At 42.3% G+C, this 27,463-nt stretch overlaps 1 protein-coding gene across 8 annotated transcripts in view; it reads right to left on the minus strand.

Moving 5' to 3' along the window:
• Window positions 1-27,463, minus strand: part of MITF (melanocyte inducing transcription factor) — a 200,823-nt gene that overhangs the window by 157,723 nt on the left and 15,637 nt on the right. The window contains exon 2 of one of the 8 annotated variants that reach the window (XM_080913643.1): window positions 8,178-8,273. The exons of the other annotated variants lie outside the window; for them this stretch is intronic. Coding sequence (XP_080769769.1) covers window positions 8,178-8,203 — 26 coding nt within the window. The 5' untranslated portion in view covers window positions 8,204-8,273. The remainder of the gene's footprint in view (window positions 1-8,177; window positions 8,274-27,463) is intronic. 8 annotated transcript variants of the gene reach the window in all.

A 27,463-nucleotide genomic window follows, 5' to 3' on the forward strand; every position in this document is an offset into this window, starting at 1 on the left:
ATTAAGTGAAGTTTATAACGTGCTTAGGTGTCTGTGCCCTCCAACTTTGTGCTTCATTTCTCAAACGTGTTCTGTGTTATGGGTAAAATACAGTGTTAGGCTATGCTATCTCAGAGTCGGGATTTTCCAGGTCCAAGCTGGTAAGTGTCCTCTTTCCACCCTCCACATGACTAGAATGCAGAGGCAGGAGCATCAGAATTCACCAGCAGAGCACAGAGTTCTTCCTGATTCAGCATTAGGTGAAGACTCTCAGAGCATCTTGGCTTTGCAAGGTGAGGGTACTGAAGTTAAGGGCACAGATCCTAGAGTCAAACAAAATTGGGTTCAGGGCTCAGTGCTTAAACGAGCTTTCCGCAGCCTGAAGACTTGAATTTGGTCACTTGAACCCCATGTGGGTAGAAGGAGAAAATCAGCTCCCCAGAGTTATCCTCTGACTTCCATACTTTTTCTGGGACATATGCACCCATCCACATCATATACATAAACATATCATTGTCATCGATATATAAACAAGTTTTAACTATTGAAAGCTTGGTTTAAGCTTTGGCTCTGCCAGTTTTTGTGCATACAGCCTTGTACACCTTGTTTAACATTAGTTTTTTCATTTTCAAAATGGAGACAATTGTAGTCCCCACCTTCCAAGCTGTCGAAGGGCAGATGTGATGTGTTTGAGTGACACCACAGTGCCACTCCTTATGAAGGAATAAACACAGTGCTTGCCCAGGGCACTGAGCACAGCACTTACCTAGAGCACTGAGCACAGCACTTAGCTAGAATACTGAGCACAGCACTTACCTAGAGCACTGAGCACAGCACTTAGCTAGAATACTGAGCACAGCACTTACCTAGAGCACTGAGCACAGCACTTACCTGGAATACTGAGCACAGCACTTAGCTAGAATACTGAGCACAGCACTTACCTAGAGCACTAAGCACAGTGCTTGCCTAGAGCACAGTCAACAGCAGGAAACTTAGACCACTATCTTGTGACTAGTGCCTATCAGTAGTCACGACTTTAATTCTATAAGTAGTGCAATTTTTAAAGAATAAAATGAAGCGTCAGAAGACCAATGCCAGATACCAGGAGCATTCCTGAGATCAGAAAACCAAAAGGAGGCTACTCAGGATAATGTACCCTGCCCCAGTGACAGCTTGCAGCCACAGGCACAGAAAGCACGTGGAGGGGAGAAATTCTGGTCAGATGCTCACCTAGTGTAGTGCTGTATAAGTTCAAAGATCAAACCATGGAGACTTTATAAGAAGCAAGCCCGAAGAGAACAGACTGCTGCAGCCAGTCAGACCTGTCAGCCTTCAAATCTTGATCTGGCTTTTTGTTCATCAAAGGGCAAACTTCATAAATAACCACTGCCATGAGGGAAACCTACCTGGCCACCTGCTGTCTGATCTCAAATGTGGAGGACTGGACCATGTCTGCAGGTCTTGCAAACACCCTGCTTTCTTCTACAATGCACCTCTTTTGGTGAAGCTCACTCCTCCAGGGGATATCCCTGACCTGTACTCCAAGGCATGAGTCTCTTCTTCCACTAGAGAAAAGACCTGGGAACAAAACTCACCTGACTGCTAACAAGGTTGGCATGCTTCTTCTTTGCTGTTGATATATCTCTTAGAAACTCCCTTTTCTCTCTCTCTGTCTCTCTCTGTCTCTCTCTGTCTCTCTCTCTCTCTCTCTCTCTCTCTCTCTCTCTCTCTCTCTCTCTCTCTCTTTCTCTTTAACAGCACGAAGTGGATGGGAAATCAGGTCCTCAGGACTGGATGTAGTGAGCACATACATGAGTTAGCACACCTGCTCTGCTGATCCAGGCTGGCTATGTCCCTTACAGCAGGATTGCTTTTGAACAGATGAAGCTCCACTTTAAAACAAAACTCGTAAATAACACATACTTATCTGGGTGGGGTACCTTGAGTCCTTCAGCCCCAAAATTTTAAACTTCAAAGGGATGAGATCATACATATAAGAAATAATATTCAAAGTGAGTTTGTGGTGGTAGAAACATCTCTTATAAGAAATTCAAGATTTCGCTCCCGGGAGCAATAAATAACACCTAGGTGCATTTCTTCCCCTTCCCTATGTGAGCTAAAACTGCATGTTCCCTACTTGGATAGATAATCACTTATGGAAGAACATTTGATGAGATGTACGACACATTGAGACAGGGCTGGGTCTGTTTACACACTTGGTCTTAGCTTCCCATACTTACATGATTAGAGAACTTCAGTTATTATCAAACATCCATGGCACTAATCACTATGCAGTGGGATGCTGACCCGTACTCTGACACTATCTCATGTGGGACTGTGGGCCTGCCTATTTCTTCCTCCTGGCCCAACTAGTATTCATTTTTCTGGTGTGAAATGTCAGGTTCCACAGGCATGAGGAAGCTAGCAGTCAGCCTTGAGTGTTGTTTTCCAGGGTCTGTCCACTTGCTTTATTGAAACTGGTCTCTCACTGGGATCTTGAAGTTCACCAGAAAGTATAAGGATAGCATCTGTCTCTGTCTCCCTGATGTTGGTATTGTACATGTGCCTCACCCTGCCTGCCACTTTCACACGGGTTCTGTGGGCTAAACTCAGTTCTCCACGGATTGTCAGAAAGCACTTTACTGACTAGCCATCTCTTCAGTCCCTCACTCAGCAAAGATAGCCTCTGTTTTGACCATGTACCATGATGGACATAGTATCAAGCCAAAGGTTTAGTCTAGCTCCCAAGCTTGGGCTTCCCATGATGTATTTTTCTATCACTTACAGTCTTTAATAAAAATTAGGGGGCAAACTTTTTTCTGTCACTAGAGCTTAAATTACAAAGTAAAAACTGTTTATGATGTAATTTAAAAGATAAAAAAAATGTCAGTATCAGAAAGTATTTCGTTTTCAACATAACTTTTATTACATTTATAGGAGGGTATACATACATGCATACATGCCACATGTGTGTGTGGAGGTCAGAGGACAGCTTGTGGGAATAAGTTCTCTACATCCACTATGTGGGCCTTTGGGAATTGAACTCAGGTTACCAGCTTAGTGGCAAGCATATCTATCCTACTGAGCCATCTTGCTGGCCTGTCCCCACCACACCTTTTTTGGTAAACAGAATGTGATACTATTGCTAAACGCATGAATTCTAACATCCTAGAGATCAGAGTTCATGCCCCGTCCTTCTTCCTAGTAGTCACATGACCTTGAGATTATTATCTACAAGGCTGACACAAAAGACGCTCTAGGTCTACGGAGCTGTTCCGATTTAAGTAAGATAATGTGGGGAAGGCATTTAGCACAGGGCCTGGCACACTGGAAGCTTCCATAAATGCTGGCTGCTGCCAATAAGGGCTTCTGTGGCTGCTGCCACTGCCGCTGTCACTGTTATTATTCCAAGGAACACGACTGCCCCAGCACGCCGTGACTCACCACTCCACTCAGCCTGCCCTGCTCAGCCCTCCTGAGGAATGTTCCGGGCCTTCACTGCTAAACAACTGAAATATAGTCTAACAGCTCCGAAGCCAAAGGTTCTCGGCCAACATGAAGCGTTCACAGACGAGGCAAAACAGGAAGACACATGCTCTGTGCTAGTAAAGAAACCTTCAAGCCCAGTCTAAACAGACAGCAGTCTTTCCCCAAAACAAAAAAACTGCCTCTATAGTATGGTCTAGATCCACATGCCTTTAGAATCCCAAATCATCTAGAACCCTAGTCTCTAAGAATCCAACTAGTGAGTCCTGTGGATAGAAATGGAAATCAACTTCTAGTGCAATCCCCTGAATCAGGGGCTGTCTCCAGCTTGTGCAATGAACTTTTTCAGTGACACTCAGCTCAGAACCTTGTACTCACAGAATCTCCCAGGGTCTCACGTTGTGAGGCACTAAAGAATCAAAACACTTCTTCAAGGGGGCTGAAGAGATGGCTTAGCAGTTAAGAGCACTGTCCAGAGTTCCTGAGTTCAAATCTCAGCAACCACATGGTGGCTCACAATCATCTGTAATGGGATCTGATGCCCTCTTCTGGTGTGTCTGAACACAGCAACAGTGTACTTACATACATAAAATAAATAAACATTAAAAAAAAACAACACTTTTTCAAGAGCTCCAATGCCTCTGGCTGAAAGCTCCCTCTGTAGACAGAGAAATGTTTGCAGTGAATTCTCAGACTGAGAGCAAAGGGGACTAGCAAGCTGTCAGGCCTTGGAGACAATACTCACAAAGCCAAGAAAGGCAGGGTTCATCATGAAAGACAAATAGCACCTTGTTCCTTCCCACAGATCTAAGAAGAAGAATGGGTACAAATAAAGAGAAGGAAGAGAAAGGCAGTGGGGGAGACAAACCTGCCCAACAGCTCCTTTTGTACACACCACAAAGGAAAGGACCAAATTGAAATGTGATTCTAGTAAATTAACAAAAGCCTTTCATCAACTCTAACAAACAGAAGCCTCTTGATAAACCCCTGTCATCATTTCCTCTGATGTGTGAAGGGGGAGAAGGAAGGAAAACAGCAGAATGAGATTAGGAGGAAGAACTGGAAAAATGGGAAGTCCATCTTTATCCTCTCTCTGCTACATCAAACCACTCCCTCTAACTCTGGAGAAGAGTCACAGAAACACTGGAGAGACAGCAGCTTTCTGCAGACTTCCTGCAGGTCAGGAAAACTAGAGTCTGGGCCCAGGAATTCAAAATAGTCTCTGCTCCACAAGCTGTTTTGACACAGGTGGCTCTCAGACTAAACTTTGGACAATACTACTTTCAGATCTACAAAATGAATTCCATTTAAAATTACAACTTTGTAAGGAAGTATAATAAAGCATTCTGTAGTCCCACCAGGCGTGGTGGCACAGATCTATAATCTGAGCATCTTGGTAATTAAAGGCTGGAGGATCAGAATTTCAAGGCCATGTAGCAGAGGATGGCCTTGACGGACATCAATAAGACAAGAGGCCCTTGGTCTTGGGAAAGCTCAATACCCCAGTGTAGGGGAATGCAAGGGCAGGGAGGGGGTCGTAGGAGTGGGTGAGAGGGTGGGAGAGCACCCTCAGAGAAGCAGGGGAAAGGGGATAACATTTGAAATGTAAATAAATAAGATATCCTTTTTTTAAAGTAGGTTTCAGAAAATAAGAAGTTCAAAAAACTATATAAATAATAAATAAAAACAAAGCATCTTATATTCCTTGAACAAGTAGAGTAGATGGGACCTCAGCTATTCTTTGTGGTACTAAAGCAATAAAAACAGACTTCATATTTAACATCGGACAGTGATACATATCCACATGCACATTGGTGCATATATATGTGTATGTAATACATATATATACACCCACAGGCATTTTGATATATATATATATATATTTGTATATATGTATATAATATACACATACCCACAGGAATGTTGGTATATATACATGTATGTGTATAATATATATGTGTGTGTGTATATATATATTCATCTTTGAGTAAGCAACTGAAGTAAACCAAGGACCTTACTTTTCTCTCTACCCCTCCTCCAACAAAACCTGCCAGCCAATAGTAACCAGGCTATCAGCAGACTGTAGGAAATGAAAGATAGGTAAGAAAGGCAAAAAGCACCCCAGCTTCTTTCTGTATCTGAGCTTTCCTACAATGCATGAGGGGAGACTGGGTCTCTGCTTCCATGCCAGCACCTGGGAAGATACTCGTGAACTTAAGTAGACTTTACTCTGATGGGTCAGAATGATTCTTGTTGTTACTCAGGAAAAAGGGACCCATAGTCTCTTTCCTCTCCCCCAAAGCATATATCAGACAAATGATGTTTAGCTCTGTGTAGAGGCAATGAATTAATGCCCATGTTCTCTTAAGAACCTACAAATTCCACCTAGAATCGAATCTCCCTAAGAGTTTAGCATTTTAATTTTAACTAATTCCAACTAAATATCCCTACATTCACTCAGGCAGGCAGCAATAAAGGAAAGCCAACATGAAAGGATCTGTGGTTACTTGGCAAAGGGTCAAAGGTAACTGAGAAATAAAAGCAGGCTGAGAGTAATTAATATAGGAATGGTATAGAAACAAGGAATAGCTGGCTTACAAGAAAATAAAACTTACACAGTGAATACTCTGATGTGCCAACATACCCTAAAAATTCCTGGTGTATGCTCAGACTTAGAAATCAGGAAGTCCTGGGTTCCAGTCACTGTTTGTCACTGAGTACACACTCCCTGTCAACTGTGTTAACTCAGTGCTCTCAAATGCTTGGTGGAAGAATAACAGTCACTAATGGAGTTGTTGTGGAGATAGGAGTAGATAATGCACACAAGGTGCCTAACATAATAAGCACTCAATAAAAGTCAGCCGCCATTATTCTAGTTCGAGGGTCAAGTGTGTGGGTGTGGCTGTAATTTGGCCTTGGCATCTACTGATTAACTAGCACGTTAAAACATTTAGGGCTAGAGATGCTACAGGCTAGGCCTCAAAGAAGTAATTAAGAATGGCTCGTGTGTTCTTTTTAAAAATATCACATCCATAAACACTTCTGTAGATTATTACAGCTGACTGATAACCTTCCAGGTCTAGGCCTTCATGAGCATAACTCATGTTATGCACTGAACATGGCAGGGGTTGCCATTCTCTGGCTTGGCCCCCAAAGTCTGGTGCTACAGTAACCTACATAATCGGGGGTCTCCCAACCACTGTCTAAAGATGCTGATGTACACATTCCTAGAGTACATGAACTGTGATAGTTTCCACATGAACTTAGAAAACCTTCACTGAGACAGGCAACCAGCTGCTCTCAGCATTTGTAGGGTTCTAGCAGATCATATGGCTACCCCCACAAATACTGCCATCGCCACTGTTTCCGCCCATCTTGAATAACTCTGTAGCCTTAGAAGGACATCCCCGCCTCCATGTTATCCTATGGCTTCCATTCCATCCCAGGCATAGCTCCCAGAACAGGCATCAGCACAGACATTGACAAAACACAGACTTCTCTCAACAGTCATCAGCTCGTTTCCAGGTTGTGATACACTCAGTGTTACCATGGGAGGGCATGTGGGTGTCCCAACATTTTTATTTTTGAGACAGGGTGTGCTGGCTCATTTTATGTCAACTTGACATGAGAGCTAGAGTCATCTGAACAGAGAGGCCCTCAATTGAGAAAATGCCTCTGTAAGATCTTGCTGTGGATTATTTTCTTAATTAGTGATTGATGGCAAAGAGCCCAGCCCAGTGTGGGTGGTGCCATTCCTGGGATGGTGGTCCTGGGTCTGTAAGAAAGCAGGCTGAGCAGGCTATGGGAAGCAAGCCTGTAAACAGCACTCCTCCATGGTCTCTGCGTCAGCTTTTGTCTCCAAGTCTCAGCCTTGTTTCCACCCCAGTCTTACTTCCTTTTGACTATGACACTGGTTCTCAACCTGTGGGTCATGACCCTCACAGTGATTAGAAATCAGATATCTTTCATATAAGGTATTTACATTACAATAACAGTAGCAAAATTATAGTTATGACATAGCAATAAAATAATTTTGTAGTGTAGATGTTCTGATTTGTGGTCAAACAAAAAACTGTATTAAAGGGTCACAACATTAGGAAGGTTGAGAACCAACAGACCATGATACAGAAGTCTAAACAAAATAAATCCTTTCCTCCCTAACTTGCTTTTTGGTCATGAGTTTTGTCCTAGCAACAATAACCCTAACTGGGACACAGGTATTGCCAGCCTAGAACTTGCTATATAGTCCGGGATGGCCTTGAACTCTCAGAGAGCTACCTGTCTCTGCCTCCTTAGTGCTGGTGTTAAAAGTATGTGCCACCACACCCAGCTCTAGAATTTCTTGCAACTGCATATAAATCTAGTTATCTCAAAGTATCTATGGAATTGTTAAATGTCCGTAATCTCAGGCTCATGAATTCCATTTTGCTTCAAAAATTAAATTGATATGAACCTTCTTAAAGCCCTCAGTTGTTCCTCAGCACCTAGAGAACAAGGTCCCACCTCAGACAGACATCCTGTCAAGCTTTCCTAATTAAACCCTTATTGAAAACAAATCCTTGAAGCCTTCATACACTCTGCACATTGTTCACCTGCATACTGGGGGTGTCACCAGTTGCCCTGGAATTCCCCTCCAGCATTCAACAGGCAGTTTTCATCCCCTCCCCAACAATATCTCACAGCATACATTAACCATTCCTCATTTTACTTACATATGCTCTGAGTGTGTCCCACACATTCTGTCTCCAAGGTGCTGCTGGATACGGATGTGATGCTGATGTGCCTCTGTACAGCCATCTCTAGCTCAGCTAAGGTTCAGGAAAGAGAGTAAGCTGATCTGAGCTGTTTCAGAACATCTCCAAGGTCACCCAGTATAAATGGCAAGATCTTCTCTAACTGTCTGCTCTTTCTGCTTTCTTCTGGAACTGGACATTATTTATCTTCAGAACCACAGTTACCTAAAATAGTCACTTTTGAAATTCTGGGTCTATTAGCTGATGAGACTGTCTTGAATTAAAGTGGAGTAGAAAACAAATATTTGCATTTATAATGCTGATATAATATTAAATAATAATACTATGTCCAGAACAAATAAACACACATTTTCTCTACTTTTAAGCACAGAATAATTGTATTTTTCATAGGGACAAAAGTCAAGGGTGTGACATTTCCCATCATGCATCCCCTGCTTTGACTTGCATAGTGCTTGGTGAACACACAGTGGAATTTTCCACGTTTGCTCTGGACTCAGGTCTGCTGAAGGTTGAGGAATAAGGAAGATTTGAGAATATATTTAAAGAAAAGGAGGTTGTCTTTTGTAGGTCAAGCTTATTATCAGAATGAGAAAAGCTGCATTTGATGTTTGTAAAGATAGTTCAAAGTTGCATGTGCTTGAAGGGCTCTAAGAAAAGCCCAGTCAAACTTTATACAAATTTCTTCACTTGCATACAAAGAAAAAACTGTAACTTAGGATTTACAGCAGAGTTGAGAACAAACGTGTTCACTGAAACTTCTCACAAGGAAGATTAAGTTCTTCTAAATTCTCAAAAGTTACACACATCCCCCCATCTCTTGACCAAAATCAGGCTGCGGCAAAAAACAACTAACTGCATGCACCCGCCTCATTTCTCCCACTCTACACTACAAAAGAACATTGCCCAAGAGACTAAGACAAAGTTGGTTTTCTAAACTACTGCTGTCACTTATATTTTTTCTTTTCTTAAATTGGATGGGATGCCACACTCCCATCACCAGGTGACAAATAATAGCCAAAAGTCAAGAAAAAAATCAATGCTGGTTCAATAGAGCCACCAAATTGCAGTGATCATGGACCCCTAGGATTCTTGTACATAGAAAACTGAGCTCCTTTTTTGCACACACAGTTGTTAATTGGTTATTGCATGTCATAGATAAAAATAAAAACCAGATTAATATACAAAATCTGCCCCAGGGAGGTCTTCTCATATGGTTGCCTCAGTAACAACTGTTCCATCACCTCCATGTTCAAAGAATGTTCACCCTCCTCAACCTGCCTCTCCCAACACCCATCACCATGAACAGTGGCACTGTTACACCCACTTGCCCAGGTGAGAAACCTAACTGCATCCTTTCTTGCCCGTCTTACCGTTGCACAAACAGCCAATCATCCTAGCTATGACCACGTCTCCCTGGTACCTCTCCCTTACACCCACAGTTCTCCATCTCCCTGGCTGCTGGGAGTTCCCCGCCTGTACTGCCCTTGACTGGTTCTGTCACTACTATCTGCAATTGGTCTCCTGGGTACTGTCACAGTGACCTTTCAGAAACATAAAGGACTCCATCTTCCCTACTAAAGGATTTCCTGTGTTTCCTTCTTAGCCTTGGAACAAAGTTCATTGCTCCTATCACAACTTTGAAGGTACTCCAATGTAGGGCTCCAATCCCAATAAACTTGGGTTTATCTTTCCTCCAAACTCTAGTCTTCAAACAATGTCAGACTCTAAAAGTATCTTCATATGCTTAAAGAAAGTGTTCTCATTAAAATAAAGAGGGGGTATAATTGTTTATATATATATATGGTTTTGTTTTGACCAAATGTATATATGTATGACACATGTGTGCCTGGTGCCCACAGAGCCAGAAGAGGGTATTGAATCCCCTGGAACTAGAGTTACACAGATAGTTGTTAGGTGCACCATGTGGTGCTGGGAATTGGTCCTCTGGAAGAGCAGCCAGTGCTCTTAACCATTGAGCTGTCTCTCCAACCCTCTTAAATATTTGTGGTTGTTCTTGTCCCTCTAGAACACATAATTTAGAAACTTCACTGGCCCTTCTATATTGCAATTAGGGTACCTAGTGCCCAGAGCTTCATACTCTTGCATTTCTTTGCAAGTTCAATGGCTGGATGTAAGTTTTCCACCTTTCACTAAAGCATGGCTCCCAGTCAAACACTAGTCCAGTGGTTCTCAGCCTTCCTAATGCTGTGACCCTTAAGTTCATCATGTTGTGGTGACCCCCAACCACAAAATTATTTCCATTACTACTTCATACTTTTCTTACTGCTATAATATAATGTAAATATATTACATACAGATAAATATTAGTCAATTGCTATGAGTCATTTGACCCCCAAAGGGGTTGTGACCCACAAGTTGAGCACAACTGCAACAGTCAAAACTATAAATTTATCAATTACAATTCATCACTCTATATTCTACTTGTCCCCCCTTCCTAAAATAAAAGGGGAAGCTGAACTTAAATACATATTGCAAAACAATGTAAAGCTCTACATATAGTTTTGGTAGTGACAAGGACTAGAATGGAAAATGCTAGCAAGACTGGAATCATTAGTTTCCCAGAAGAAGCACAGCTATCGGCACAGACGAGATTTAACACTGGAAAGTTAGTATGTCCTATGAGCTCAGCTCCAGGGGACACAGGAACTAGACACAGACTTGACTTGAACAGTACGTTCACTTTGGATTGCTCCTTTTGGAAATGTTATTTCCCATTGTTTCCTATATCATTTTCCATTAACAGATAGCTCTACACCTAACATTGATCCTTGGATCTTTTGTGACTTGTAAAATGATACATACTTGATTATAACCTGTTTTCCATGAGATACTTTTCAATATATCAAAGGGGGTGTTGGGATAACTATCCCACCAGTTAGAGGAAGAAGCAGACCTCAATCCTAATGTTCACTTCATCATATTCATTCAACATAGTATTGGAAGTTCTATCTTGAAATGCAATGCTGTACATAACCTGGTAATGGTAGAAATGAAAACATTGGAAACTAAAGTAGCAATAATAGAAATAACTATAATAAAAGTCTTAGACACGCTTATGACTTACTTAATGAGAGGGATAATCTTCATTGTCAACTTGATGGGATTCAGAGTCACCTAAGAAATACAACTCTGACTTGTTTGCAATGGCAATTCCAGAGAGGTTTACTGAAGGGGCAGAGACCCATCCTGAAAGTGGACAGCACTATCCCATATGCTGGGGTCTCAGAACTAAATAAAAGCAGGAACAAGCATCAGCATCCATCTCTCTCTCTGCCTCCTCATTTCAGATGCTCAGGGCCCTGCTACCACAACTCCCTTTCCATGATGAACTGGACCCCCACAAACTGAGATCCCAAATAACCTCCTCCTTTCTTTGTCAGCTCTTTCATGACAGGGAAAGAGGAAGGAATACAAAGAGTTCTGTTCTAACCCTTTGCTAACCATCTGGCACACACCTTGGATCACCGATTTCTCACGCAGCTTTTCACAATCATCCCGTATTCTAAAATGAAACTAATAGACACTAAGCCACTTCCTCAGGGCTGCAGTGTGGTGATGAAGCCATGCTCAGGCCTCTCTGTCAAAATGAAAATGTTTGCACAGCATTTAGCATGGACCAGGAACTGCTATGGGCACTTGACAAATTCTAACTCGGTCGATCTGCAGGAAAAGCATATGCAGCTGTGTTCTCACTATACATAGGGAAACCATACATTATACAGGCAGGGACTAACAAAAGGTGGTCAAAGCCAGAAAGCCACAGAGGCCCCTCTAAAGTCTATTACTCAACCTCACACTACCTTATCCACCCCCCCCCACACACACACACACAAAATAATAGCCTGAAGAGGGGATGTGCTGTTCACAGTTGTTAACTCCTGAAATCTCCATCCTAATTCTGAAGACAGCTAGTGCTTTTATCTCCATCCCATGGATGAGAGTTGTGGGACTCAAAGAAGTGAACTGAGTGACCTAGGGTTATCCAGCTAACAAATGTCACACAAGTAAATTTAAAATAGCAACACCTGGGTTTCACTCTGACCGCTTGCTTCACAAAGCATGGGTGGCTGGGAAACGGTGTGACAGATTTTCCAGTTTATACCCTTCTGGCTGTGACTCTTCATATATCCCTTGGAGCTGATCTCCTGGGATCCAGTATACCTCAATGCACTGTAGAGCAATGTAAGCTTCCTCTATGCATCAGCCACACCAACTCAGCTAGGGAAAAGCCACCTTGCTTCCATCCAAACTAAGACATTAAGTTTCAGAAATGAAATCCACTGCTGTTGTGTTTTTATACCCTCAAAATTCCAGTTTTTGTTTGCTTGTTTCTATTATGGAGAAATATCCATTTAGTTTTCTATCTCCACCCTCTTAAATCTTCCAATCAACAAGTCAAAACAAACCCTGCCCCAACCCAAGGGAGCTTCTATAAAGCCCATTAAGGACAAGCAATGTTTTCTCTATTCCTTTTTAGTTAAGTAGAATGGCAACCCAAACAGCATTAAAACTCACTTTTGGAAGCAGAAGTAAAAAGCAGAAACACAGCTATAGTTAAATAAATTGATAAATCACAGCCTTGCACGTCAAGTACACACCAATAAAAGAATGCTGAATTATATGATTCACTAAGTTCTGGTTTGTGCCAAGACAATCTTAATAAAAATGCCTCAAAGCCACAGACTGAATCATAAAAGGGACAGAAATCATATCACCTATATCCCTGGAGAATATACCAAACAGTTGTTAATCTAAGCCTGCTAGCACAGACATTTCAGGTAAGTAAGAGAAAACGTGAAGTTTGCCTTTCTACCACCTGATCCCCTGTTTTTAGACTGATTGATTTAACCCAAAGTGCAAAGCCTACCTGTGCTCATACCTGGTCTAACCTCTGGAAATACAGGGGCGTATGCAATAGCTATGAGTTCTGGCATCATGGAGGTAGAAACCAGACCATGAATGTATAGAGGAGCATAGAGAGAAATAAAAACTCCAGGAACCCCCAAGGAGGATTATGATAGCCCGAGTCAGATGAGGGGTGGGAGAAGGGAAGAAGCAGCCTTCACACCCAGGGAAGAGTGAGAGCAGCTGTTGGGGATGGCAGGGGACAAATGCCAAGGCCTGAGTTTAAAGGAGAAATAAAAAGAAGCCTTGTAGTAACAGGCAAGAACTCCTGCATGTGACCAACTAAATCAGAAGGCCCCTCACTTCCCTGCCCTCAGTTTCCCAGCCACTTGTGACAGTGCTGACAAAGAGAAGCAGGCACATCCTAAGCATTACCACAGGGGCAGACCAGGACCTGGCTTCATCCTTTTGAGAGTCAAAGCCCTGAAGCCATGATCTCTCTTTTCATCCACCCCTCACTCCTCAGTGTCAACCAGGACCCAGCCAGAAGGCCAGTCTGGGAGAGCAGACTCTTCCATCTTAGAAATCTGTTCCAGAACCCTTGACCTAGAAACTGTAGAAATTCTAGGCTTCCCAAGAAAAAAGTCAATCCACAGAGGAGGAGGAATGGGTTGAGTCTACCCTTCGATGACATGACTGGGCTCCACAGGCCCCACAAACAATTCACACTGAAGCCTGACGACATGACAAAGAGAAGGAAGAACTTCTCCATGTGGCACTGATGAACTGACTAGCCATGATGCCAGCTGGGCACCATCTAGAAGGGACAGTAGAACATCAAGGAAAGCAGAAGAAATGTTCTGAGAGACAGGAAAGGAGCAAGATTCCCCAAGGATATCCTAGAGTAATAAAAGATGGCCCCTACACTCCTTCTAGAGAGGGTTAATTACAGGTCCTTGATGTGCTAAACAGCATGATGCCAGTTTGGGGAGGAGCCAAACTGCTCAGGGCTACAGAAGAGAGTCTGCCAGGTCCTGGCACCTCTTACCCTGTGTGGCACTGTTGCTCAGTGGATGTTGCAAACAACTTAATGAATAGTAGGGGAAAGATGTACCTGAAAGTCAACTATGGCTAAAAATCTCACAGGCCTCAAACTAGCCAGACCTTCTTTTCCTCTCTCCTGATATAAATAGGGTTCTGTCTTAACCCAGACAATCTCCTCCTACCACTCAACTTCTGAGAACCTTGGCTTGTTTATTATTATGATCGGTGTAAAACACAAAACTTTGCATCTATCTCTGTACCCTATAAAGCACCATTAAAGTTACAGATAATGGTTAAGATCTATGACTCCCCACAATTTTCATCTGCAAGCAAGCTTCTTCATAATTTGCAAGGTTTTTGATGTAAGATGCTTATAGAAATATTTTTCAAAAAATTAAAAAGAAGGTGGAATAAGATCATTTACACGTTAGCACCCCAACTCTGCATGCTTAGAGTAAAATGCAATCAGCCATGTATATAAAACGTTCAGCATCCTGAAACTGGGATGAGGATGCTGATCCAGCATAGCTGGAAGGTCATTAAAAATGAACACTGTGTTGCAAGAAGAGAAAAATCAAAGCTCGGAATGCTGAATACTATTGCCTCTGCTAGGAACAAAGCCATGGCATAGCTGATCTCCAAATTCTTGTTGAGGGGAAGGGGCTGTCCCAGTGCACGTGTGCATGTGAAGACAACTGTGGGGGTTGGTGCTTACCTTTCACTGCATGAGTCCTGAAGATCAATCTAGGGTGGACAAACTTGGTTGCAAGTACCTCTAAGCAATGAGCCATCTTGTTGGCCCCTGATCTCCAAATTCTTATACCATTGTATCCCAGCAGACTACTGTCTATATTAACAACCCTGTTAGTCCTCAGGTTTACATTGGTTTTCCGTTTACAGTAAGTAAAATGCTAAGACTTAACAGACACTACGGGTCAGCCTCTGGTCAGATCACATCTCTCCTCTAACCATCCCTACCCATCTTCTAACTTCTGTACTTCTAACACTTCTCACTCAGCTCAGCCTGTCACATGGTCACAATGTTCCTCCTCAATCACTCACATCTGTTCAGGGACCATGTTCTTTACCCTTGCTAGCTGCTGGACTTTTCTCACTCAATGACCTTCTTAAGACCTTTCTTCAATTGCCATTTTCTTATCAAGTCTTTCCATGTCCACTAAGTTTTAAATGATAAATCACTATAAACCTACCCAATGATCACTCGGCATATATATATCTTATATATTTGTATTTAGTTTAGCATGCCAACACACACACAGAAGAAAGCTTCATAGGTACAGACATCCTACCATTTGGCATCCCATCGTATTCTTGACACCAAAATAAATGACTGGCAGGTGGGAAAAACCTCAATGTAAGACTCCAACAGCTGATTCCACGGGTTGATGAACAGAGTTAAAACTTGGCCCAAATCCAGAGAATTTGAGCACTGTAGAATTGTCTGATAGTGTCTCACAGCCTTTGGGATACAGCTTGTGTCTTGGCTGTCACCTATTATCATTACACAGCTACTCCCAAAATGACACTCAGTGAAACCCCACATGACAGTCAGTGAGCTAAGGAATGGAGTGACAAGATTTGTCAAGCAAGCTGGGAGAGGAAGCTAGCAAGCTAATGTGCTGTTATCACCAGTGAGATGTTCTTCCATGCACAGACATGGAGGCTTCCCTGTGTAGTCACAGCCTGAACAGGGAAGGAGGAGACCGCTTAGACCGGACTGCACTGGACATCCTTGAAAAAAAGAACAGGTTTAAAAACTTCCTGGCACAAGCCAACATTTGCCATTGAGTCTGAATGGCTGGCATAGTTCAACTTTCATGCATCAGTATAAATATAAAACCTGTAGCTTCAATTACAACTTAACGACAGATATAAAAAGGAAGATATTAAGCACCGCCAACAAATAAAGCAGAAAGAACCAAGAGTGGATTTAAACCACCTAATACTTGGCCTGGCCATCCAGGGGAAAAAATAATAACATTCAGCCAGACCCAAACTTACATAAGCAGGTATGCTCTTTCATGTTCAAGAAGCCAATAAAGGTTTGAATCCAGGCTCCATCTCATCATCCCAGTACCTGAAATAGCCAAGACATCCACCACAAATAACCTGCCTGGACTTGAGACACACGCGCCAATCCCAATTGACAAAAATAAAATACCTGAGCCTCCAAATGCCTAGCTAATTTCCATTCTCCCTTAGAGCTTCCTAATCAAACACGCATACCTGGAAAAATGGTACAGTTTTCCATGCCTGCTCCCAGACATCCCAGAAGCCCCACTGATGCAGAGAGCAGCATACCCAACCAGTTCCCCACACATCTAACCCACAAGGCACCCTGCCACACTTGATTTAACTCTTTCGCTAGAGGAGCAGGGCATTTTTTTTAATAGCATTAACTTCCCATGGGATAGTTTGTTTTACTGTTCTTGGTGTTGCTGTTGTTTTGAGTAGCAAACGAGTTGTTAGATGTTATAGGGTTGACTGTAATTTTAATGCTTTCTTTCAGGATTCCTGGTTTCTGCAGTGAAGTCTAAGATGGTGACAGGCCCTCTCAGTCAGCTCTGTGTGTGCTGCACTCCATTTGGGGAAACCTCCCTGGTTACAAATCGCACCCTGATGGAGAGTTATTTGGTACCATTCAAAACCATTAAGCCTATTAACTGTGACTTAGACCATGTCTACTAAACAATTGCCATCCACAGGAAATGAGGTAAGCTAGCTTTCAAAGTTATTTAGGCAAATACTCAAAGTCAGGGATGCTCTACAAGAGTCCCCTCGTGCCATCTTTCTGCCCAGTTTAATCCCGAGGACTAGGCATCACACTTAATGCATTTTAGTTGGATGAAGTGACCAGGTAAGAGTCTCTCTGGCCATCTCATACATGAGACAAGCCAGTGCACAATAAATACTTAGGAACCCAACATAGAATATATTCAGCTCCATGAATCTCAGGTCAAGTATCCTACACCATCAGCAGTTACACATAAAAAGCGAGTTTGCAGGAGACATGGGGTGCTGTATGTATCTGTATCTACTTTTGTAACATTTAAGTAACATGTTACCTCAAACTGTGGACACTGAGAAGTATCTATTAATGCTACCCTCATTCCTAGAACATTCCATTTCTGAAATGAAATTATTCTCATTTTTGTTAAGTTCTCTCAGATAGTACACCCCAAGAAGCCACTTCTAATTTAATACATTTCTAATCCACTTGGCTTCCACAATTAGTTATTCTGCACGTTCAACCCCCTGGGCCCTGGTTTGACCTGACATAGACCATGGCCTTGTTTATTCTGCCTATTGTGAGTATCACTTCTTGCTTTAGAGCCATCAAACATGAAAGAATTTGAAGGCAGGAACACTCATCTCTCCAGTGTGCACAGTATGCTCCAGGAACACTGAACTCAAAGGATCTCAGTCTTGGATGCAACTTCCCTGAGAGTCGCCAACTAGTCTAATAGCTTCAAGGCCAAAGCCACTAAAAAAAATTAGCTTCGGGTGTAAACAGAATGAAATCATTCCAAGATATTAACCTAACTACTGGACGTGTTTATTCTTCTGTTTGGAAAACTGAGCCAACCCCAAGGAATGGAATTGTTCCCCGGCTAGGTGACTCTGAATAATGAGGTAATTTCCTTCAAAGGTGATGAGATCGTCAGGATTCTCTGGAATGTGCATCCACATGGTAGGGCATTACCAGTACCCTTTAGGTTAGAGTTATGTCAGAACATTTCAGAATTTCATGCAATATGGTACATATAGTATTATACATATATATATATATATACATATATATATAATTAAAACACCATTCTCTTTTCATAATGTTGTGACAAAAATATTATTTCCATATATATATATATATATATATATATATATATATATATATATATATATCACAAATGAAAGCACAAAGTTAAGTTTTAGTTTCATAGTAAGGTTTCCAGATTTAGCCAATAAAAATATGGGCTCTGTATCCATTTAAATTTAAATAAGCAATTTTTAAATCTAAGTATGCTATAATACTTGGCACATAAGTAAACTGAAAAAAAGTTCTCTGTTAAAAATTAAAATGTGGACATTCACTATGTAGAATAGCAGACATATGCCTCAATCAAAAATTAAGTCTTAAGTTAAAAGGGGAAAAAAAAAAGGCCAGGCATGACAGAACATAGTATCCCATGTACTCAAGAGGTGGAGGCAAAAGTTGTCCCAAGTTCAAGGACAAACTGGCCAACATACTGAATTTCAGTCTAGCCAGGGCTATATAACAAGATCCCAACACACACACACACACATACACACACACACAAACCACATAGCAGCAAGTGTATTTTATAAAACACCAATTTTTAGGTAAAACAAAATTGTGGTCAGACAGCATTGAGAACAGAATGTTCTAGAAAGTCCAACAATGAGGTTAAGGAAGGTGGCTGAGTAAGGAACACTGAGAGCGAATTCAGTGCCAGGTACTGTGTTAAACCCTCTATGCATATAACCCTGTACTATTATCATCTTCATTGTTATCATTCTACAGATAAGACAGTTGAGACACAAAGAGAACACACAGCTCATTGTCACACGGCAGTAGAGCAGGCATACAAACCCAGGCAAGCTGAACAAGAGGGCTTCCGTGCTTAGCCACCACCTCACTGAGAGCCCTAGTCATCCCCTGCACTCACCCGGGTACTTACCAGTGCGGCTGAGAGTCAAACCCCGAATGAGCTGACTCCACAGCCCTTACAGCAACAGGCTACTGCAACCTCTAGCTGTAATGCTTTATCCTGCGAGGAATCCACAGCATTCAGTCAGCTGGACCTGGACAATGCTGGCCTGGATGGGGACCTTGGGAGATTTCTATTCAGTGGAGAAACTGATTGCCATTTCTGTGTCAAAACACCTCTTCACGGTATACCACATCTCTGATCTCTGCCAGTCTCACTGGGTTGAGGGCAGTTCTTACTCCTCAGTGCAAACCCCAAGCACTGGCAACAACAGGGAACACAGACAAAAAAGCAGCCCACAAAGCTGACTTATAGGTCTATAAGATCTGCGACTTTGCTTCTTAGACTGCAGACTAAAAAGCCAATGTCATTTTATACAAAGTATGGGGAAATGTCTAGAACTTTTTCTGCAGCAGATCTGACTATGGAATCCCCAAACGATTTATTGTAGGCACCTGTACACCCATGTAAGCATATGAAATGCAAGGCCGAATCTGCTTATCTAACTTCATCATCCAACTTCATTATCCAACCAGTCACAGAAGCAAGTCACCAGCCTGTAAATTACCTGGAGTAAAGTGTGGGAAAAGATGGACAAGTAGTATGTTGATCATTTACCCTGCCAAGAGTTCAATGACAGGCTGGAGAGATGGCTCGGTGGTTAAGAGCACGGGCTGCTCTTCCAGAGGGCCTGAGTTCAAATCCCAGCAACCACATGGTGGCTCACAATCATCTGTAATGGAATCTGATGCCTTCTAGTGTGTCTGAAGACAGCTACAGTGTATTTATGATAAATAAATAAGTAAATAAATAAATAAAATTAATTTTTGAAAAGAGTCCAATGACTGTTCTCTTGGAAGAGAGGCTTCCAGAGAGCAGAAACCATGTCTTCTTTACTCATAGGCTGCTCTACAGAAAAGGCTCCTGCCTAGGATGAAGAACTCAATGGAAAAAAAAAATGAGTGGTTACGGAACAGTTACCAGTAACCAGGACGCCATCCTCACTTCTGGCCTCACTGCCCTTCAAATCTGTAGTGGAGGTTTTCACCCTCCTGTGATCATTACCTTTCTTTATGGTGGCACACTACATATATCTTGTTCTTTCTCACAAAGAAGGTTCATCTAGAACAGTAGTCATCAGCCTGTGGGTTACAACCCCTTTGGGGGTCAAGGGACCCTTTCACAGGGGTCACATATCAGACATCCCACATATTGGATATCCCACATATCAGATATCCCACATATCAGATATTTACATTACAATTTCTAACAGTAGCAAAATTACAGCTGTGAAGTAGGAATGAAACAACTTTATGGTTTGTGGGTCACCAAAACATGAGGAAGCATGTTAAAGGGTTTCAACATTAGGAAGGTTGAGAACCGCTGATCTAGAAGCTTGCTGACCATGGCATGAGATGTAGCCATGTTCCAGGTCACCCTCAGAGCGAAGTGCAATGTTGTCCCTTACCTACACAGCTGCAGCCATGCTCACTGGAGCTCCAGTCATACTGCCAGGCTTCCTCCCAGTATGCTTCTCTCTCATAATGGGCAATGCCCTTTCCCTGATAAAGTCAGGCTCACTCCTTCGAGGAGACTTTTCTTTACATGCTACAGGTCCTCCAGAAGAACTGGTCTTTCTATCTTTTAGACCCAAAGCAACAATTACAGACTTCACATCATCCTATGCATGCCATGGTGAGCTTCAAGAAGACAGAGCCAGTGTCTTCTGGTAGACAGTCCAGAATGCTACAGGTGTCAATGGTCACATGTTCCATGTATAGAATGAATTCAAAGGAAAAGGGAGAGAATGTGGATCTCATCAACTCTTAATGTCTTCTTCCTCTAGAGAAACAGTGACTAAGCCTACTGATTAAGTTGTACATACACTTGCTAATATATCAAAACAATCTGAAGGAGAGGCCAATGGTGCCTGTTGCTGCCCTTGCTCTTGTTTAAATCAGTGCCTGCTTACCCACAAGTGTCACAGAATGTTGCTGACTTGTAACAAAGAAAGCCTCCAAGTCAAAGAGCCAGCATAAGAAACCTCAGAAGGCTTCTGAGAGAGCACCTGGCTTCATCACCCCAAGTAGTAGTGACAGAAGCTGGAAGCCACAAAGGACCCCAGGCAGGTGAGGAAGATGTTCTCATTTCCTACCAAGGAACAGCATGTCCCATGCCCAGTCATCCCATCCCTGATCTATTTCTTCCCTTTCATTGGACAAAAGAGACTGACTCCTCATAAACAGTAACCCAGGGTCCCACAATTAGTTACTACATAGCCAATCCTACAACCAGGCTTCCCAATGCATGCACGCATTTAACATTTACTAGGAATTACTAGGTATAGCATGGTGCTATTTGTGGGGATAAAATAAAGCATGCAAGGTCCACCAATCTAGTGAAATCAACAGTTCATTTGATGCTTAACCTATAGATCCTCTTATAGGATCCAGAATCTCAGCTCAAACATCATTGCCACTATTGGAGGAAATGCTACCTAACTAAAGACAGATCTCAAAGCAAAAAGACAACCAGAGGCTCAACAAAGATACTTCATCCTAAGAATCTTGAATTGATGCTTAATAGTTCTCTAAGTAATCAACTACTATTTCTGTACTCCTAAGCTAAATCTCTTATCTTAAAATTAAACTAAATCGATTCAGTGAAAGCCAACAGAATGCTCCCGCCACCAGCTCACAGCAAATACTCAAGGAGCACGCATGACTTCAATCCACAAGTCTGCTACTGAACCTTGCTTCCTAACCCACCCATCTGAAAAAAAGAAAAAGAAATAGATGAGTGAGAAAATGAAATGTGAAAGGGAGTACTCTAAAATCTGAAGACATCTTAAGAGAAAACATTTCAAAGAAAGCAAATGTCCCTAGATAGAAATATTTACATATCTGTAATTTTCACTTTACAGTTTCTGTTTTGATTCTGTGGAGTAAACATGGTATTTCAAATGCACTTTAGTTTGCGTAATTCCCAAGCACCAAGAAACACTTATTTCCATAAATTAAAAAAAAAGACATATTCTGCTCTTAATTGAAACAGAACATGAGAAAACAAAACTAATTCTGTAGACAAACAAGTCTTAGCTAAAAGTCATTGAAATAATCCAAATAGTTTCCATTCCAGAGAAAATAGTAAGTCAGCAGTTTGCAAATGGATGCTTTTTCTAAATACACAAAATAAGCAAAAACCTTAACACAGGAAAGTGCGAATGCTGAACCCTTCTATTTCTGTTTCCACGGGGCTCAGTTCAATCAATAGAGCCAAACAGGGCATGGCCGTCCTATATGCTCACTCCAGGCGGCAGCCGCACTGCCCAGGCCAAAGCCCGGGGAATTCCCCAGACAGGTTCTGAGAGCCATCCATCGCTCAAAGCACCAAAGGAGAGGTAAGATAAGAGCCTGAAGCCCAGCAACCAGCTATTAGAGGTGGGAGTGCAGAGACAGAACAAATGTGTGCTGGTAGGAAACTAAAGGAGAGGAGGGGGTCAGAAGAGAGCACTCCTCAAGGAGCAAAGGCTCCGAAAACATCAGCAAACAGAACTTTCACCTCATACCAAAAACAGTCTGGAGCTGGCAGAAGACACTGAGTAAAAACACTCTATATAAGGAAACTTACTTAAGGGAAGTTGTCAGAAAGCCTTCACCCAGGAGCAAAGACGGGTCCAATGGTCCAACCTGTAAGATCCTGAGTGAGGAGCCAGGCTGGGGTTACTGAAGGTCATACCAGAGCTCCATTCTAAGGGCTACATTATCTTTGGAGTAACAGAGAAAGAAACTTGAAAGTTACCTTTTGAACTCTAAAACAGAATTTGCTTCCAAGTCTCTAACCTCCCCAAGGACTTAGAAGGACAATAATTAGTCCAGAAAGAAGCAAAATGAGGAAGTGGTATACTTTTACAATTTCTGCTAATTCCTAGCAGCTGTAATTTAAAAAATCCAAGTGACATCAGCATTTCTGTCTGAGCCAGCCAAGATGACAGCAGTGTAAGTGCAGAGTCATCTCAGGGGGGAGAGAAACCAGGGGGCAACTGGGGAGTGCATCAGAAAACGTGGAAAATTAATTCACTTTGCAGTGAATCACTTCCCCAGCTTCCAACACCAGCAGTGCCAAAAATAACAGGAGAAAAAGTGGGAAAGGAAGCGTAAGCACTCCAGACCTGATCCAATGAGCCCTAGAAACTTCTAAAAGAGTGTTCACTGAAACAAGTGAACTCAACGTTTCTGAACACAAACAAATCCAGCCACTTCTGAGTAGCAAGAGAAAAGGTCCAACCAATATTAAATAAAGAATGACGTCCTAACACACCCCCCCACACACACACACACACTCACACACATACACTTGCAACTAGAAGCAGTAACTAGGATACACGCTCTGGTCATCATATGTGCTGTTATGCTCTGGCTAACGTCTATATATTACCTTCTGGAAGAGAGGCATAGAGTCAATTCCATGGTCTCTTTACTCTTCAACCATAGAGGAATCAGCTGGTGGGAAAATCACTTACATGTTCTCAAGTTGTCTTCGTCTTAGGTTCAAGAACAGACTAGAAATAAGTCTGAGATCTCAAGGTAAAGGCTTACTAGACTCTTACTCGGGCCAGAACCAGAAGATAAAAACAAACCATGCTAAACATGAACAACCAAACAGCCTATGGAAGAAAGACGAAAACACTCACCAGGGCCACCCTGGCCCTTTGGCTGAACATAGAGTCCACACGACCAGCTCAGAAAGAAGGTTATTGTGGCGATCTCATTGCAGCCTTCAGCAGAAGGCTTACATGTGCCTTCTCTCAACACTGGGAAGGCTAAATTAGAGATAGAGTGATAATTAATAGGAGCCTTGGCAGCAGAAGCCAGCTTCTTTAGCAAACCTGTAATTGCTGCCTGCTTAAAATGACAGGGAACCCAGCCAGGAAGGAGGGAGGTGCTAACGATGGTAATCTTAAAAGGTAAAAGACACTTTACATCAACAGGTTACTAGGCTCCCATTCAAAAGTGTGCCCTCATCTATAGATTCAGGGAGTGGAGGAGACAAATAAATGGGACGTGTGTTATACAGGAGGACAAGAGATCATTCATACTTGCAAGGAAAAGACACAAAGGTAAATGGTGAGAATAGATCTCCTCTCCACAAATCCCCCAGTCCCAAAACTATCATCAGTTGCCTATTAGATCATGAAGACAGTGATCAATATGTACACGATGCCACACTACAAAGGAAAAGGATTCAAAGAAGCGAAATGATTCCACTCAGATGTGCTTTGAAAACATCTAGGGCTGAGCTATGTTAACAGCAGCCACAGACTCTGCTTAGACAGGAAAACAACCCCTCTGGTTTGCAAACTCTCTAGGAAGGAAAAGGTACATAGTTCTGAGGTTTTTAACCAAACAACTAAAGATCCCTGGCAAGGAAGAGGAGAAGTAGCCCACGATCTCATTTAAACTTCCAACTCTGAAAACAAGACAGCCCACCATCTGAACAAAGCAATTACCAAAACACTCCTCTAGACAGCATTTCCAAAAGGTCCATGGCTGTGATACATTCCCCAGAAAGGACCAAAGCAATGTACCTCAACCATCTTCAGATGCCCAGAGACACGGAGAGACAAGTAGTCAACCTTCTGCCATGGGTAGATGTCTGTGGAGATAAACCAGGGCAATAGGAACATAGTTTCATAGTGAGTAATGCTGCCCAAAACTCTTCATAAAACCAACTCGATAGGTGCAGGCGTTTTCTCATTCAGCTCTGGCTTTCCACAGTGCTGTGGAGAACTCCCTCATAGCTCTCCAATACTGACTGATCATGATTACAAGGCTAAGGGCCTTTAATGAGGCTTAAGACGCAGCCCAAAAGTCTCTATTGATAATGTCTCCCAGAAGGATTTAACATTTCCTGTGGGAGTTAAAGATACTTGGTAGATAAGGACTCGGGGAGCTCTGGAAACTTGAACAGTTGGTGCTTTTCTTCATGTGTGACAATAAAGTCCCTCTGAACTGTCCATCTTTCTCCTCTCCCACTATTAAGAATAGGAAGCCTTGTGCATCTGGGCTATGGATCCTAACTTGCTTGGGGAACCCACTAAGTACACAGCTCCCCATTAAAGCCATCAACTGGTGGTTTACAGCTTCTTCCTCTCTGTTAGATCATTACAACCTTTTATTGAAAATATTTAACTCAATGCTTTGCAGTGACTAATGCGCTTAACACCCACATGTCAAGGCAGAAGTCAGGCTCATTACACAACATTACGATGTTTCAAGAACTCTGGCATGTCAAAGATAAACAGTCCAAAAGGGAACACACTGGCTACAACTTTATGAAGGCACACAAGAAAAGCAATTAACAAGTTTGGTAGGGGTTGGGAGAGAAGAGAAATCAGTGAAAAACACCAAGATGATAGGGAGTACATGTCCAGTGGTAAACACGATGATGGGGGTGTGTCTACAAGGTTGTTGAAGACATCAGGAAGCAAGTCTCAAAGAACAGCTTTAATAAGTAATGGGGGAAACCAACAACTTACCCACAATGCCCTTGAGAGTGATTAAGGAGCCAATATCCTACCTTCTGCTACCTTTCTGGGAGCAATCACACCCTATCTCCCATTCCTTCTTCAGAAGCAGCTTGGAAAACAAAGGACTTTTTATCCTGGAATGCTGGGAGCACCTTTAATACATAGATCTATTTATCTTGGATTCAGACATTCAGCCACACCCAGAGCTCTTGTTCTTTACTTCATCAGAAACTAGTCCTCTTTCCATTCCAAAAACAATGAGTTGTCACCCCTGATCACACCTGCCACTCCCTCTGAACCACAGCATCTCCAGCACTCACTCCGAAGCATGATGTAGAAGGAGGTGAGCACCCAAGTTGGGACAGTCCTAGGTTAAAATCCCTAACATAGCAAAGGAAAAGGAGATAGGCAAGACTCTAGTTCTTCCTATATAAAATTGGAGCTCACCAATCTTGTAACAGAATTAATCTACACAAAAGTGTCTTGAACATCTAACACCATACCTGATGGGTAGCAGATGGCTTGATGTGTTTAAAATTCACCTAGGTATTAATTATTTGTTCCTGATAGTACACACACACACACACACACACACACACACACACACACCAAACATGCATACTTTGTACAGTACTATAACACCCAAACACACAAGAAAAGGCAAGCCAAACTTCAACATAAGACTCCAGCCACAATAAGGACTTTAAAAATACTAGATCAGGCTGCTGTGGTTACTGCTGGTGGGCTCTTGTATTTTCTTGTTCATAAATTGCACGTCCGAAACCAGTAGCTCTCTGCCTCCTCCTAGAAGAATTGTCAGCCCCACTAACAAGTACTTGGCTCACATTTACCACAATGACAGCTGAACTATAATATGCTCAAGAAATCGAAATCACCACCTGAAAGCCCCAGGCCCTGAGCGAGCTGGACCAGGCACTTCAGCTTTATCTTCACCAGCGTTTGGAAGGCTCCACCTGCTTTCTCTTTCTCCCGGGCTCTTCAGTGAAGACCTCAGAGTTTCTCTGCCCCCCCCCAACACCCAGGACTTCTCTCTTATCCCGCATTCCTAAACAAGAACAAAGGGAACTATAGCAAAGTCAGAAATTCCATACACAACACGAACAGAGAATATTAACAGCTTGGCAGAGATGTTGATGTTTAGATCAGACAGATGGGTACCATGGAAGGCTGAGTTCCTTCATCTGAGCTATAGGGATATAGCTGCAAGAAGAGTACTTTCAGCAAAGTCAATCTTCATTATTCATGGGTTCCCTATTTTCAAATTCAGTTGGTAATTAAAATCTATAATCACAAGTATCCACATCTGCAGCTTTCTTGTAGTTAATTGTGGACACTGGTAGAATAGCAAGAAACCCAAGCAGCCCAGTGTACGCACTCCCCTCTGAGGTCAAATGAGGTTAGGACCTGCTTCCCTCTTCCCAAGTTCATAGCCCACCGTAGATAAGCATCCTTTCATGGACTGTCTGCGCACTTGTGTTTTTGTAATGGTGACCCCACTACTTAAACAGCTCCAGGCAAAGTGCCAAGGCTGAGCCACTGCCTTCCTCGTGCTAATGAGGCTGCCAGATGGGGAAATAACACAGGTAGCAAAATGAGCATTACTCCAACATGAGATGCGGAATTGTTGGTCAGTTCAATGCGAATAAGTCAATAATATCCATAAAATACAGTGTCCTTAAACAGAAACACATATAAAAACAGAGCTTTTATTGGTTGGTTAACAAAAAATTTGGGATTAGGTGCTCTCAGGAAACTACCTCATTATTGTCCTAGAAATGATTTGATATTCACAAAATGGATGGGTTTTAGTGATTTTATAGAACATGACCACCAAAACTAAGGTGTGCTGGCTATAGCTGCACTGCCTGCCCAGCGCCAACAGCAAATGCAGTTCTAGTCAACTCATGTACTTACTGAGGACTGAAGACACCACAATCGCACTGCTGGCCCAACAGAAGGGAATAGAAATATCTAACAAGAAGGATAGCTAACAAGGGTAAAGTCTGAAACCATTCCCTCCCATTTCCCAGAAG

This window comes from Micromys minutus (assembly GCF_963924665.1).
Source record: "Micromys minutus genome assembly, chromosome: 3".
Classification (NCBI taxonomy): domain Eukaryota; kingdom Metazoa; phylum Chordata; class Mammalia; order Rodentia; family Muridae; genus Micromys; species Micromys minutus.